General features: G+C 37.7%; 1 protein-coding gene across 4 annotated transcripts in view; it reads right to left on the bottom strand.

The window, feature by feature from the left end:
* Nucleotides 1-15,099, bottom strand: part of CCSER1 (coiled-coil serine rich protein 1) — a 615,756-nt gene that overhangs the window by 216,260 nt on the left and 384,397 nt on the right. Inside the window, exon 10 of one of the 4 annotated variants that reach the window (XM_071431640.1) lies at nucleotides 10,409-11,250. The exons of the other annotated variants lie outside the window; for them this stretch is intronic. Within the exon in view, the coding sequence (XP_071287741.1) occupies nucleotides 11,170-11,250 (81 nt within the window). The 3' untranslated portion in view covers nucleotides 10,409-11,169. Of the gene's footprint in view, nucleotides 1-10,408; nucleotides 11,251-15,099 lie in introns of those variants that run through there. 4 annotated transcript variants of the gene reach the window in all.

Genomic DNA, 15,099 nt, shown 5'->3' with positions numbered 1-15,099 from the left:
TACAAATAATTATTATTTCCTCTGAAAACCTACCAGCTCCTCATATTTTTATAAAAAGTTGTGCCTGGATCCCTTACATTACAAAGAGATTTAAAATTTCAACAGCTATCTTGATACAAATCCACAACCAACATTAAGACTTTTGGAGGATGCTGACTACAGTTGGTACTTAAAATAGTTTTGTACTTGGGCCAACGTGCAACAAAATGCAGTATATAAAAACATCTCCTTTTAAGTTCCAGGTAAGGATCTGTGTGGTGATCTGACCTAGTTCACTGACAAAGATACTGTTAAAGATAGATGTTTATATTTTGCTAAAAGAAGGCCCTGGATCTTAAATATAATTTAAAGCTATCTTAGAGCCCAGTGGTGTATTACACTGCTAAAACAAATTGTTCTTCTGAAACAAGAAAACTATGGGAAGATGTTGAGTTATAAAGTTAATTTGTTGCAGCAAGCAACTTTACCCATCTTAAAATAAGTTACTAGAAGAGACCCAAGAAAAAAAGCCCTTTGGATACCTTACTTTATATAGATGAAGAGATACTTTGACACTTTATGCTGTGATTTGGATTTCATTTCCATTTAGGGCTAGAGATGAAATTGTAGTCCTTGTGTAGGCAGTTATAATCATGTACAATCATAAATTGGTTTGCCAACTTTGCCTAACCTCAGGCCTCATAAATAATTTAGACAACAAAACCAGAACCGTTTTCAAGCATGGCTATTCATCAACCTGTAAAATCCAGAGTTGCTACTGGCCAATTCCTACCTTAGTAAATTGAAATTAAGAGGGTGTCAACACCAGCACACTGCTTCTTATAATCATGTATCATTTGATCAACTACTGTGGAAAGGTTGCATTGAATTCAAAGCAGTTACAATGAGGAGGCAGCTTTTGTGTATTATGTTATGTCTAGTGCCTGGGTGCCATTTTTTACATGGAAAAACAGCAATTATCTAATTGGTGATTAAACAAAGCAAGCTAGAGACACATTCTGGCACCCTTGTGGCCTTTTTCTAACCAATCCAGGCAACAGTTTGTATCTAAAGCATGAGAACCTAAACTGCCCTCTGGATTAAACACTCTCTCTCCCAAAAACTGCCTTATCCTCACAGAGCTCAGCAAAATAATTTTAAAGGAACCTTTTAAAAGAAACACTACATGTGGGTTTACTTGCTTATTTTAATTCTGACTAAAGTTAAGCAAAGTAATAGAAATTAGCAGGCAAGGAAGCAGTAAAAGCTCCTGCACTTCCAAAGGTCACTGCAATTCGATGACAGCTCAGCAGTTATCAAAACCAAGCCTAACTGGTTTCAATAAGTGCAGAGCCATCATAGAATTAGAGCTTTTTCCCTGTAGTGCAAGGACCAAAGCAATGCTGATTTAGACACAGAAACATCTGTAGTAAAGACTATGATGAAAGTGCAGAGTCCATCATGGAGGTCCTCCAGTTGTCAGCTACAGCTGAAACTTGCCCACAGATGTTGACGGTTTTCAGATAATAGCTTTTAAAGACAAAGCAGGTGAAAATGACAGCCAGCAGTAGGAGAAAGCGTCAGAATACTTAAATATCCTCATTATTATTTCAGGAGTGCCTGTGCACCAGCCAAAGTTGACTTGCCTGAGTAATAGTGATGTGCTAATTCAATATGTACTCAGGAAATCCAAACCAGATACAGTATGTCAACACTAACCAAGAGCTTAGAGAATTCCAGGGAAAAAAAAAAAAAAAAAAAAAAAAAAGGATTTTGTGGCAATCTTTGATATAACTTATTTTCTTAACCTGGGCATACAACCTATTTTGCAATAACTGCCAGACATGCTGAGTAATGCAAAAAAGTGTTAGTAAAAATTATGCAGTAACTTTTCCCAATTGGAAATTTTATTCTACAGTCAAAAATTTTCCCTCTTGGCTTCACTGGTACCTCCATATAAACTTGCATTTCAAGACTTTAAGTTATTGGTTCTGCACTATCAATATAACCCCAAAGAAAATAAAAAAGACATATTTCAAGGGAAGATGCCGAGCAAGAATGAGAACTGCAGATGGGGAAGATGACTGTTCACAAATGAGCACAGGAGTAGCATGGAAACCAAAGTGCTGACAAAGAAAAAGTCTCAAAGGAAAAAGGAAAAGGAGAAATACAGGGAGGAACAGAGACTAGGGAATTAGAGAATTGTAATGGGTCAAGGAGGCAAGCTTAAAAGACTAGGAAGTGAAAGCACTGGAAATTTCCAGATAACATTTCAGAGAAAGATGGAAAAAAAAATTAAAAATTGAACTCTCTATGGAATATACTGTAGAGTTTTCATCCCTGATTCCCTCCCCAGTGCCTCCCACACTTGCACCTCCAAAAAGAAAATAGTTTCCTGTAGGCAGCAGACCTTTTTCAGAAATAATGCATTTGTTAACCTGTGAGAACTGACCTGGACTTCAGTCTTCAGTCAGGAGAGGTGTAAGAGGGGAAAAAAATGTCATGCACTGTGGGAGGTTTCCCTGCTATTTATCTGAAATATCAACATCAGCTCTTACACACACACATACACACACACAGAGTGGAACAAATGTATGCAAATAAGGGTTAGAGAATAACATTTCACATTACTGTTGGCGTTATATTTAATGAGTTTTATCAAAAAGAAGAAAAAAAAAGCTTACTACATGCAAAAGAAACCCCGAATAACTAAGAAAATGTGCAGAAGACATTTTGAAAGACTCACCCTAAAGCCTCAGGATAGTTCAATATAATGTTCTGGCATCCCAAATTGAACAAGGAAGTTGAGTCACGCTGCTCATGTTTCTTTGTCATTCAATCCAAACAGAACTTCCTCTGGCTACAGGTATTGAGCTGTACACTAAATATTTCTGTAGTTTTCTCAGTTTGATGGCTAAGAAAGTCTGAAGCAGCAGCAGGTTTCCCCCGGGCAAGAATGACCTAGACAACAGGAACAGTTCTATAGCTTGGCCTTTAAAAGGGCTCCTATGAAAAGGAGGTGAAATTTTGCCATGCAAAATCTTGAGTGGTATGATTTGCCAGGTGGATTTAATGAGATTTTTATTTGGTCTTGCAATAATCTGCTCAAATTAATACAAGAACAAGATGAATATTTTATGAACACATGGCCCAAAGTCTTTGAGCATGTTTTTTAATGCTTATGGAGAAATACTTGTACTAATCACAGATTAATTAATGTTATCAGAAGTAAAGGAGCATACTATATTCACTATTTACAACCAAAGGGCAAGAAGAGCAACAGCTGGGACAGTGCAGGATAGAAATGAAGCAGAAATGAGAGTATTCAGAAGGAAAGCTGCCCAATGTTGTAAAGATATTAAATTTGCCTATCTTTACACTATAACATTAAGTAACTCATCCAGACTTTTAAAGAGCTTCAAGAATTGAAGCAATCTTCTGGTTGTGCAACAAGAATTGTGAAATCTTTTCTGAAGTCAAGGCCAGCAATATGGGCAGGGAATATCTCACATTATTTTCCTGTCTGTGTCCTCCAATTTGCTGTCCTAGAACCTTCCACAAACATGTGACATGACCAACATGAAGAAATCATTCTGTGTTTAGCCAGAATAGTGGCATGACCTGCTGAAAATCCAGTACATTATGGGTACTAATGTAAAATAAGCCTGTTGGGAATCTAAATTAAAGTTTTCTGTAGATCCCAAAAAGAATCTAAAAGCATTTAAATTAATTTGTACATCTGCATGGTCAGCTAAAAATGGTTGTTCTCTAGGTAATCCAAACTGGCAGCACACAGTACAACTCCCTTAATATTCCTTTCAGAGTATGTTACAAATAGTTCAAGAAAACCAAATGGCGGATAAACAAATTTTACAGGAATTTCTTTTTCGGTACAAGATAGAATAAACCAATATAATTTTCTAGCCGCTTAAAAAGATAAATAAAATTCTGTCAAGAATTGAAAATGGCATTCTTTTCTTTTCATAGATTTTGAACATAGCTACTAGCATTAAGAACTACAGAAAAGGCATCACGTCCTAGTCCCCGAGAATTATCCTGTATGGGTAATTTTGCTTTAAATGTCTTCTTCTCTTTCCTGCTGCCTAAAAATAAGAAAAAGACTGAGGCAAAACAGCATTTACAAGAAAAAGTGTGACTTTCCGGTTTTTAGTATTGTTGAAGTTTTAGAAGCATGCTTTATGGGTGATAAAAATCATGTTTTATAGAAAAGAAAGGAGAGGATGAGCCAAATGGGACTGTAATGTGGAGAGAGAATAAAAACAATACAGCAAGATAAAAGGAAATGAGCAAAGGAGCAACAGCAGGGGAAAATAATGAGCCAGAACAAAAGCCCCACCACTAACAGGGTTTGCAAATATTTCCAACAGCAAGAGAAATTTGCAGACATGGAAACAAGAGAAAGGAAAACAGGAAAACCTGGTCTTTAGGAATGGAATAAACCAACTAATTTCTTCACTTCCTCCTGAAGTGATGCAGTGCCCAGCTCCTGCAGGGAAAGAAGAGGTCCCTTGGCCTGCAGTACCAATGGAAGTCACTGGATTTATGCACAGCAGTCATCACCAACACCACCAGTCTCAGTGGGTCCAGGTATTTTGGAACACAAGTTATGCAGTTCCATTTGTTCCTGAATTTGTTATGAACCTAAACTCACACCTCTAATCAGCCACTTTATAATACTCATCTCTCATGTGAGAACATGTTACCAGATCTGTAACTCCCTGCACAAAGATGCTTCAGGCAGCTCCACAATGAACCCACACAGAGCACAGTGAGCATCACTAAAGCTGGTGTCACCTCACTGAACACATACTGAAGAGCATGAAAAAACACCAGGATTCAGAGAAGTGAAGGTAAAAAGGTGAGGGAAAAGCACTGTGAACCTCCGAATCAGTGAAGAAGGAAGAGAGAGTGTTCCAGGGACTGAAGATGTTATACACACTGTGGCCTCTGGAGAGAACTGGACTGGAGAAGATGGACATGCCCTGAAGGAACTGCAGCCCATGGAGAGCCCACACTGGAGTATCTCCTGAAGCAGAGTAAGACACTCAGTCCCAGATCCCAGTTAAAATCAGGAAAGCACAAATGACACAACCTCTTAGCCCTGCCTTGAGTTCACTGAAATGCTCTCATCATTTCCAGAGTTCTATATGTAACATTACCTATGGCTTCAGCTCATTTTATATTTAGATTTGCAATCCAGCAAGCTCCTGACACAGAAAAAAAATGGGCTCACTTCTGTCCAGGTATCAGAATGTTGAAAAATTCCTGGATTTATTTTGCTATACCTACATGTGTGTGTGTGTGTATGTACATATGTGTGGATAGATACATATGAACCAGTATCAGAGGACAGTTCCACAAGCCTTCAAAGAAACTTGTGATGGTGAGAGTATGAGCAGATGCATGAAAAAGTCTGAAAAGCTAACTGTTCATCATTAGTCTCACGATTTTTGTTCATGCTAAATTTCTGTTCAATTACTTGAGTGGTTTTTGGGCTATCTGGAAGCTGGCAAAACATACAGGATCTCAAAAGCTGAGTTCATTGAAGCATGATAGAATCACTGAACTGGCCTGTTGCAGTGTGATGCCATTCCCTGTTTCACCTATCCCAACCCCTCAGGGTGCCAACCTCTCCTTTCCCCTTTGCCCTCCTGCTGAGAGCTGTCCATCAATCTTAACATTCCAGCAAGGGCATTGTGTGGTTGGCAGGAGTTCAAAAGATGCCCCTCAGGTCCGGGCTCATTGGCCTGTCCAAGTGTCTGTATCCCTCGAGCCTTCCCCTCCTCACACCCGGTTGGTGCCTCAGCTGTCCCTTCCCCTCCCCCTGTCCCCAGGCTTAAAAGGAGACGGGACCATGCGGCCGGGAGTTCTATTGGAGCTGTTACAAGATTCAGAGGTCTGTCATCCTGGAATAAAACTCTGGATTAAAACTCTACGATAGAATGCTCTCCTTTCTCTTCACCGTTGCCTGAACCTTTTCCACCAGAGGTAAAATGAGTTCCTACTATGCCTGGATTTGTTCCGAGTGCCCAGCTGCAGCACCCAGCCAGCCAAAGGTATCTCTGGGGTGAAACACCACAGCTGCTGCCTTTGGCCCAGCAGCAAGGGGCAGACGAGGCCAGGCACGTCCCACCCGGAAATATTAGGATTAATATTCCATACTGGCCCATTTGCAAATTTTACCTCTAACCAGTGAAACTTTGCTTCTTCCATGTTGTCTTTGTTTCTGTAATATCTGAAATTTGGCAATTTCTCAGGGGTTCTCTTGGCAGAATTTATTCATAACACAACTCCTGTAGTAGATTTGACTCTGCATTAATTTTTTCTCCTGAATCATTTCACAGACTGAAAATGAAATAATAGACATACACACGTACCCAAAGTTATCTTCACAAAGTTATATGCTTTTTTAATACTTGCACATTGGGAAGCTCATGTCTTTGATCTGTGCACTTAAAACTGTTTTATGTGTTTGAGACATGAAGATCTTACTGTCTCCATCACCTGTTTCATGCAGTTGTGCTTTCCCCATTCTTTGCTTAAAATGTAATATGTCAGTGCAGGTGTTGGCACTTGCCTCCAAATACTTGATAGCATGCATGCACCATTACACATAGTATCAAATACAAAACTACCACTTAATTTCATCATTAAACTTATCATTAACAGCACCACCAAGCTTTTCCTTGGTGTCTTTAGACAAATTAAATTCTCCCTGAAAGTAATGAAGCTGGTTCTGAATATAAAGTTGTAATATGGTATCTAATTCAAGCACTTTCAACTCCAGCATGATTTAATAGGTGCACACACAAAAATATATCTTCACAAGGTTTTTTTTGTAATACATTTTCTAGCAACCAAACAGAACTTTTTTCCCTTTTATTGCTGGTATCCAGTAGATTCTAGTTTCATTTTAATGCCTTTTTGTACAATACAAAAGAAACAGTACTACTTCCCAAATCTCATTTATAATTCTTTCCCTTCATGCTCCTTCTTGCTGTTTTATCATTAATGTTAATATTCTGTTGACTCTTAAGAAGTAGAAGTTTCCATTACTAAAAATGAATAAATGAATACTAAAAGAGCACTGTTTTGAAATGGAGGCCAAGTACACGGCCTGGATACAGTTCTCACTGCACTTCTATTGAGGAAGAAATAGCAATAGGTAAACAGTAGAAATGGAACTTTCTGTTTCTTTAGTATTATATATTGGCTTTATCCCCCTAAGTTTTAACACTTACCTAAAATTCTAGAGCATACTGAGCAGTTTAAACTAGTCAAGTGACCAAATAGTATCAGTATACCTAAAACCACTGGTTGAAACTGGGTAAACTCAGTTTCAGCAGATAAGCCACTGAGTAGGTCTCCTATCTACTCAAAACCAATGAAATGTCCAGCTGTTTCACCATGCACACAGTACCTATGACCACAAAAAGTCTTAATAATCACGCTACAAATTATTTAAAATGCCTTCCATAAACATGATAAGCTACGGGAATTCTTAATTGCCCCAAATGCATGCTGAGTTACAACAGAATAATTCCTATGCCAATATTCAAAATAATCTGTTTTCAGATTGAAATAATTTCAGAAGATTAAAACAAACAAAAAAACCCCAAAACCACTACCTGATAAAAATATCTGCCTTCAATTCAAGCAGGATGTAACCTTTCTGCCTCTCTACAGTACCCCAGGTTTTCTGAGACTTGTCTGCCTTTGACTGCTCATGACTGTTAAAATCACTCTTGTTCCTTCTCAGCCTTTCAACATTTATCACAGAATATTTGCTCTAGGTGTAACATTTTTGCACCTTTTGTTACTTTTAAGTCCATTCACTCAGCTTCTACTTTTCCCCTCTCCTGTGCTGCAGAAAACAGCCTTGCACTCACACATTCAGAAGTCCCTGGAGGAAAGCACAGAAAGCAAACTCAGGTTAGCTGGTACCATTTGAAAAGCATCAAATGGAGACAAACACTGTGTGCTGGTTAAAGTAACAAACCTCTGCATCTGTTAAATGCCAATGCTCAGAATGAGGACAAAGTATTTTGTCAATAGTGTTTTAGTGCTCTGTCTCTGTTAACACCGTGTTACCATTGCTTGGAACAAGACACAGCCTTGGATCAAGCTATGACAAGAGCATAATTTGTTTTTGCCTGGCTTACTCAGATATTTACAGAATACTTTATTTTTGACTATTTACAGGATAACTTACTTAAGCTCCACAGGGCAGTTACCAAATGATCAGGTCACTATCACCCATTTTGCACCAGTTGTTCAGTTTTTGATAGCTATGTGGTGTAACACCTTTTATAGGGTTTACCTGGCGAGGTTTTGGTGGTGGGAGGAGAGCAGGGGTGGTTTTATCAGCTAGAAATTTCTATCTTAGAGATACCAGTAGCAAGCACTTACTCTGTGCATGATCTGCCAATAACAAGAAGTCCAACTAATTACAGGCATTGCATAACACCAGAGTCTCCATGGCTATGAAGTTACTCACCATTAAAGGAAAGAAATCTTTGCAGTGTGGTAAAACCATTTGTAAGGGTAACAGAGATGTCACATGCACTTGAAATCAATGGTAAGAGCAAGGTGTACAACATGGTAACAAACATATAGGACAGACCTCAACTGGATTCCAGAGTGAGGAGAAAGAAATGAACGTTACTATCAGACTCAAACAAGCAGTTGTAATAGTAGATTTACTGCAATGCTCCCACAACTGACCAGGAGCCACTGACCTTTTGTGATCTGAGATCACAAAAGGCTGTGCAAGAGTGAGCAATAAAATACATCAAAGAAAGAGATAGGTACTAGGAATATTATGTATTTTTAATTTTGGATTGTTTGAACGAGATGCGCTGTATCACTCTCTACTGCAATAATAATTAAAAAAAATCTTTCATCAGACTGTTAAGACTTTAATTAAAGTAGCATTAAGTTCTTGCCTATGCATACCAAGTATTGATTGTGTATCCTTGAAGCCTGAATAGTCAGTCATGTTTTTTTTCCAGATCATTCCAATGCTAGGTGAGCAAAATAGCAAACTGAGTAATTTTTATTGGTTCATACTACTTTGTAAAGTTATAGAAAATAAAGCAAAAAAAAAGGGATTGGAAGTTATGGATTATTTCATAGGAAAGTTAAAAACCCAACTCTTAAACGCCATCCCAAAAGCCAAAGGCCTGGGTTGAGTATTGCACTGAAATGCTGGCTGCTAGCAACATCTCTGTGATGCAACAGATAGAGAAATAAACTAGCTCTTTGAGTATTTTAAAGCATCCTTTCACAGACTTTGGAGGAACAGGCAAAAAGCTTCTTTACATAGAAAGTGAAACTTATGTCCTTCTCATTGAAATCCTGGAACCATCTTTTTAACTCCACTATTCTTTCATTAACTTAGACAATTTTTCACAACCTCTCCATTATCCATATATATATTTCTTTAAGTGAGATACAGATCTCTGTGCCAAAAAATCACAATGAAAAATGTTATCTCTATCTTCTTCCAAAGAGCAGTATCTGACAAAGACTGAAAATATTATCATAATAAAGAGTGTGATGAAAGAGAGAAGCAAGGAGTAGGCATTTCTATGCTTATCAATGGTTACAAAAAGGATTTTTGTTCAAGAAAAGAAGGAAGAATCGTAATAGGTGAAATTCAACAAGGAAGGTGAAGTTCAAAAGGATGATATGCACATGCTTGCTTCTGTTGTTTCTTTAAATTATTCATTAGCTACTTAATTGCTTTTACAAGATAATTCCAACAAATACATTATGAACTATGCAATTATACACACAAAGAAATTCCAGGCAGCCTGACCAAAAGGGCAAGAGAGGACACTTAAGGACGACAGTTAGGATCAAAAAAAAGACAATGTTAGACTGAGGAAACAGTAACATGATGTTAATTGGTACAGAATCAGCCATCATAATGCAACATCCCCTGTGAAGAAGGTTCATTCACTTTCAAGACTGCCATGAATATTTAGCTGAACACTTTTATTTTCAGTTCTGCTCCATTTAGGAATAACTGGTAAGATGTTATTTTTGAATGAACGCACTATGTCCTCTGTTTGAAATTAAAGCAACAGGTGCTAATTGTTGCTCCAGTTGAGGAACTGTTCATATTATATATGATGAAGCTTGACTGAAATGATGCAGTAAAAAGATTCAAACATTGTTTCTTATTAGTAAAAAAATATATTAGGAGAAAAGGGTAAAGAATACTGCTGGCACAACCACCTTCTTATCTTACCTGGAAAAGGTGAGTGTAGGGCACATCCTGGTGAATGAAGTCCCTCTTGGATAAGGTTACAGAAAAGCAACTGAGAGCGGCGAATTTCACTGGTTTCTTGCTTAATAAAGCCCTAAACCTGGAATTGCCCTTCCCCACCCATCCCACCCCAACCCTCAGGACAACAACCACCATCCACTCAAGCAGCACAGTCAGATCCAGCAAACACAATGCTCACTTTGCCCCCATTGATTTCTCTCTTAGCAATGTCTCCCAGAATCCACAGAAAAATTGGATAGAAAGTACAGTAAAGCTATGATTCCAATGGATTAAAAAATCAGCATATGTTTTTAGGATCAGCTCTTCTGCTTCCTGGGATAAAGCTGGGTAAATTCTGGCCTTGTAAAAGCTTACCAAATGCCCCATAGAAATGGTTCTTGAATCCCACATAAGAATTATGTACATCATTATGAACATTTATCAGATAGACCACATACTGAAAGGTCCTGACCCTGTATTCACAGTCAGTGCAATAGTGTTTTTACTGGAAAAGGAAAAAAACAGGTTTTAAAAAATAATGATTTCCTCGGGTTTCCAGATCTTGAAGACATATTTTTTCCATCTCAAGAGACGAGCATGACTGAAGGATTTTCTTACATTTTCTTACTTGCAGTGAATCACCAATGGATGAGTAAGTGCACAAAATGGTAAGAATAATTTTTATTTCAAATAATAACTTTGTCATAGCTTGCTAATAATTTATTCATAGATACACTTAATAATGAAGATACTGCCAAAAAGGGATGTTTGACCATTCATAATACAAATATTATCTTAAGTAGTAGAATTTTGCCAGCAATGTTAACTTGCAGCCCATTTCATATACAGCAGTATTTAATGATATCCGTAAGTGCAGAGTGTCCAGATGTTGCTTTTTAATTTAATAATGATGGAACCAATGAGATGCTGATAGGTTTGTAAACTAAGCCTTCAGAACATGGAGAGTTCCACAGGGCCTTTAAAAACAAACAAAACAAACAAACAAAAAAGAAAGAAAAGAAAAAAGAAATGAAATTAAATGAAATCTTAGTGATGCATGGTTTGATGGCAACACAAAATAAATGAAGAATTACTGTTTCTGCTGTATGCAGTCATGCAGGCAGCATGTAATAATAAAGCTTCTTTCACACTAATGATCAACACAACGATTTAAGTGACAATGCAGAGAAAAACAGGAATATGACTGATCAGCTTGTGCATGACACCATTCCAGTCAGAAAACCCTTATGTACAACAGATGCTGTGTTTTTATTGGAATAAGGTCACCAGACTGAACTATCCTAACAGAGGAAATCAACATGCAACATGCACACAACATTAAAACATTTCCACATTACATTAAAACTGTGTAAGTAAATCAGTCTGTAATAAAAAGCAGTCACCCTAAGTGTACTAATGTAGCAAAACCCATACACATTGCTTATAATGCAGTGGTTATCCATGCCTCATTCCTCAATTTTGTTTGTTATCTTTTCTTCAAGGTGCAATCAAATTTTTCTCCTTTTTCAGAAAATATACTCAACACCTATCGTAAAATGCTGCTATTTTTTACAATTCTTGCTTGTTACTGGGTGTATTTTACTAAATTCCCAGTTTATTCCTTTGAACAATATCCAAAAGGTTTAGTGTTGCTGTTTTCTTCCCTTACAAATAAGGCACTACTAGTATTCAACAACAGATTCAGCAAAGGATAGCCTGGTGGATAGCTTTTTTATTTCAATCAAATAAACCTATTCAAATATCCTGTTTGTCAGTGTCCAACTGCATTCTATCCTTAATGTAACAGGTCACAGTGGATGTAGTAAGGACATGCTATTAATTCTAGGGACAGCTGCTCACTTAGTTCCTACTGAGAGTAGTCATGAACTTTACAATAGAAATAATGCAACTAGAACATACTGCAAATACACTACTGCAAATAAATTTTGCTAAGTCATACTCATAAGTACAGCACAAAAATTAAAGCAATTATACAAAAAACCTAGATGGATAAATCTGAGTGAAAAAGCAAACTTGTGGAGAAGTCTAAGGAGGAGACGGTGATGAAACTAAAGCAGAAAAAGTGGGAAAACTTCTGTCTGAACTCAGCGAAACTTCGGAGATGAAAAATTAGGAATATCTAAACAGCTTCCTTTGCTTCTCCCCCTATTCCTCTCACCCACCCCAAGACATCTAAGCAAAATTAGTAAGTTCAGTCAATACTTCAAAGTACCTAGTATTTGATTGTACTTTCAAAGAAAGATAGCAGTACCATAACTGCAGACACAAAGACAGAAGGTTATGACAGAAAAATACAGAATAAATAGAAAGATTTGAAACTTAGAAGACAAGAAAAACACTACACTGTTATTGAAAATTATATTACTGGAAAACAGTGGTTTTTAAAGATCCAGAAACTACTAGTACTATATTATTTTTGGGTCTGTGAGCAAACTCAGTTATAATATCATCATCATCATATTACTACAAATATTTAAACAGCACAGAGCTTATGTGTTCAAGCATCCAGAAGCCCACCTGCATGCCACAAATCAAAACTGAAGATCATTCACATCAATTAAGCATCACTGCAGAAGGCAAATTTCATTGTTCCTTACTCCTGAAGATGGCAAAATTAAATGCAGCATACCCTGCTGATAATCAGCCACAGAATCAAAGTGTCTTTGTCATATGGCACACCTCAGTTTCTGTTCCAGAATCCATTTACTGCTGAAGTTTCTGTGAAAACCTGTTATCACTTTTCATATAGCACCACAAACACCAAACCCTCAGGACAAGCATTTATCTTCCAGTGAATTTGGCACCAGTAACTTGAACTGGCTTTCCCTGTCACGAGCAGGTGCAACAACTCATTCCTGTTCATGACTTGGTGGTTAAATGTAATTCAAACACCAAGTATGGTGAAGTAGGTTTGATGGTGAAGTAATAAAAGTGTAGAAGGCAATCATTAAAACCAAAAGAAGTATCATCCTAGCTTGACACCATCAAAGCTTGATAATTTGCACACATAACACACCCCAAAAAACATAAATTTTGAAATGATATTTTGAAGCGGTATAGAAAAAAATGGAAATTGGACATGAGAAGGAGAGAAAATGTATGCTAAAGGAAGTTGTAGGAAAGGATGTAGCATATCAAGAACAACTTGGTTATCCAGATATTAAGAGGTACACAGACATACAATCAAAGCAAATACTGAAATGGTTAATGGCTGGTTTGATTTCTAAGGACTTTTTTTAAAAAAAAAGTAATTTTGTATTAGGGAAAGGTATATTATGCACAAGTTTTTATTATTTCCCTGTATACATGAGACTACAAACTCAGAGACTAAATAAAAATATGGAGAAGAATAACTTGGGAGTAAAATACAACGGCAGATGGACGTCAGTCTCCAAGGGAAAGAGCAGAAGCAGAACTAGGATGGATTTTTCAGTTTAGGTGGCAAAACACAACTCACTTCAGGCCATAACAAATACACAAATACTTAGGGCAGGAGAATATTTGATTAGACTGGAAAGTTCACGAAGTTGAACTACTTCAGTATTCTGTTCCCTGGCTTCCTGAAGGAGAGGGGACAATGCAATGCAGTCCCTTTACAGTATCCATAACATACAGTATCCATAACCAGTGCTGGCTGGCCGGCTGCTGGGGAGGAAAAGGAGCACAGCAGGAAGGTGCAGTTAGAGCAGCCTCCTCCCTGTCTTCCACTTCTTCCCAATCAAACATAGAGGCTCTGCAGAAGGCAGTGCCCAGGTTTTGAGAGGTTAAGGGAGGCATGCTGTCCAAGGTAATGCACAGCAAGCTACAAAACAAATACCCTAAAATATGTACCAGTATGGATTTTAATATTGCATGATGGTACAGGTGGTAACAGTCAGTGCCTTCCTATCTGTCCCACAGCACTGTTGTAAACACAGTGCTGGTGATGACCAAAGAAAGTAATTTTTGTCTGTAGCTGTGCAAACCAAACTGCAGCAGATTGACAGCAGCAGTACACAAGTTTGTTGTCTGAGACATCAGAAGCATCACACAAAATGTAAGGACCACTACACTGGAAAGAATGCTGATTAAATGGGGAATGAGTTTAGGACCAGTCCAAAGCCTGTTTACATCAGCTTCAATCTCAGTATGAAAGGCAAAGAACAAAGAGAATAGCAGTTCTCAGATATGAAACCTGTTCTCAGGTTCTCAGATATGAAATCAGCAGAAGGCAAACAAAAAAGGCATTGCAGAAATCATGTCAGCTATTAGGAATTTCTACTTTGTGGAGAATAAAATTAAGTACAAACTCTTTTAACCCAAAGGCTGATAAAGATTGACAAGTGGTGCTGAGTTGTACTTCCCTTGGTGACAGAAATAAGAATTGTCCTGTAATTGTTTGATTCTGCTTAGAGAGACATTCTAATGAAAGCTAATCAGCAGTGGCTCATGCTGCAGAGTGCTTGTGTGAGGCCTGCACAATACTTTGGACTTGCTATTTTGCTGGCAGCCATTACTAGATGTGTATCCCTTAACATGAACCTGTAATCAGTCCCAGTCCTAACCGACTGCATCTATCCCTCTTCTGGTCTATTTTAGCTACCTGACCAACATGAAAGAAATTCTTCCTTGATCTCTCAATAAGAGAAAACTCTGCAAGCACAGAAAGGTGAAGGAGGTTAAACTGGCGTTGATTATTGAAGACACATTAATAATTTATTATTTAGCAGCCTCGACATCAATCTGTTGTGCACATGGCTCTCTCTGCAAAACACCCAACATGTTTTAAATGATTCTAAGCAAACATATTGGAAAACAGAATAAAT

Source organism: Agelaius tricolor, unplaced genomic scaffold, assembly GCF_023055355.1.
Source record: "Agelaius tricolor isolate 1412-34295 unplaced genomic scaffold, bAgeTri1.0.p SCAF_8, whole genome shotgun sequence".
In the NCBI taxonomy this organism is placed as follows: Eukaryota; Metazoa; Chordata; class Aves; order Passeriformes; family Icteridae; genus Agelaius; species Agelaius tricolor.
Note: the sequence above shows the minus strand (reverse complement) of the source record. Positions and strands in the feature narration are given on the sequence as shown.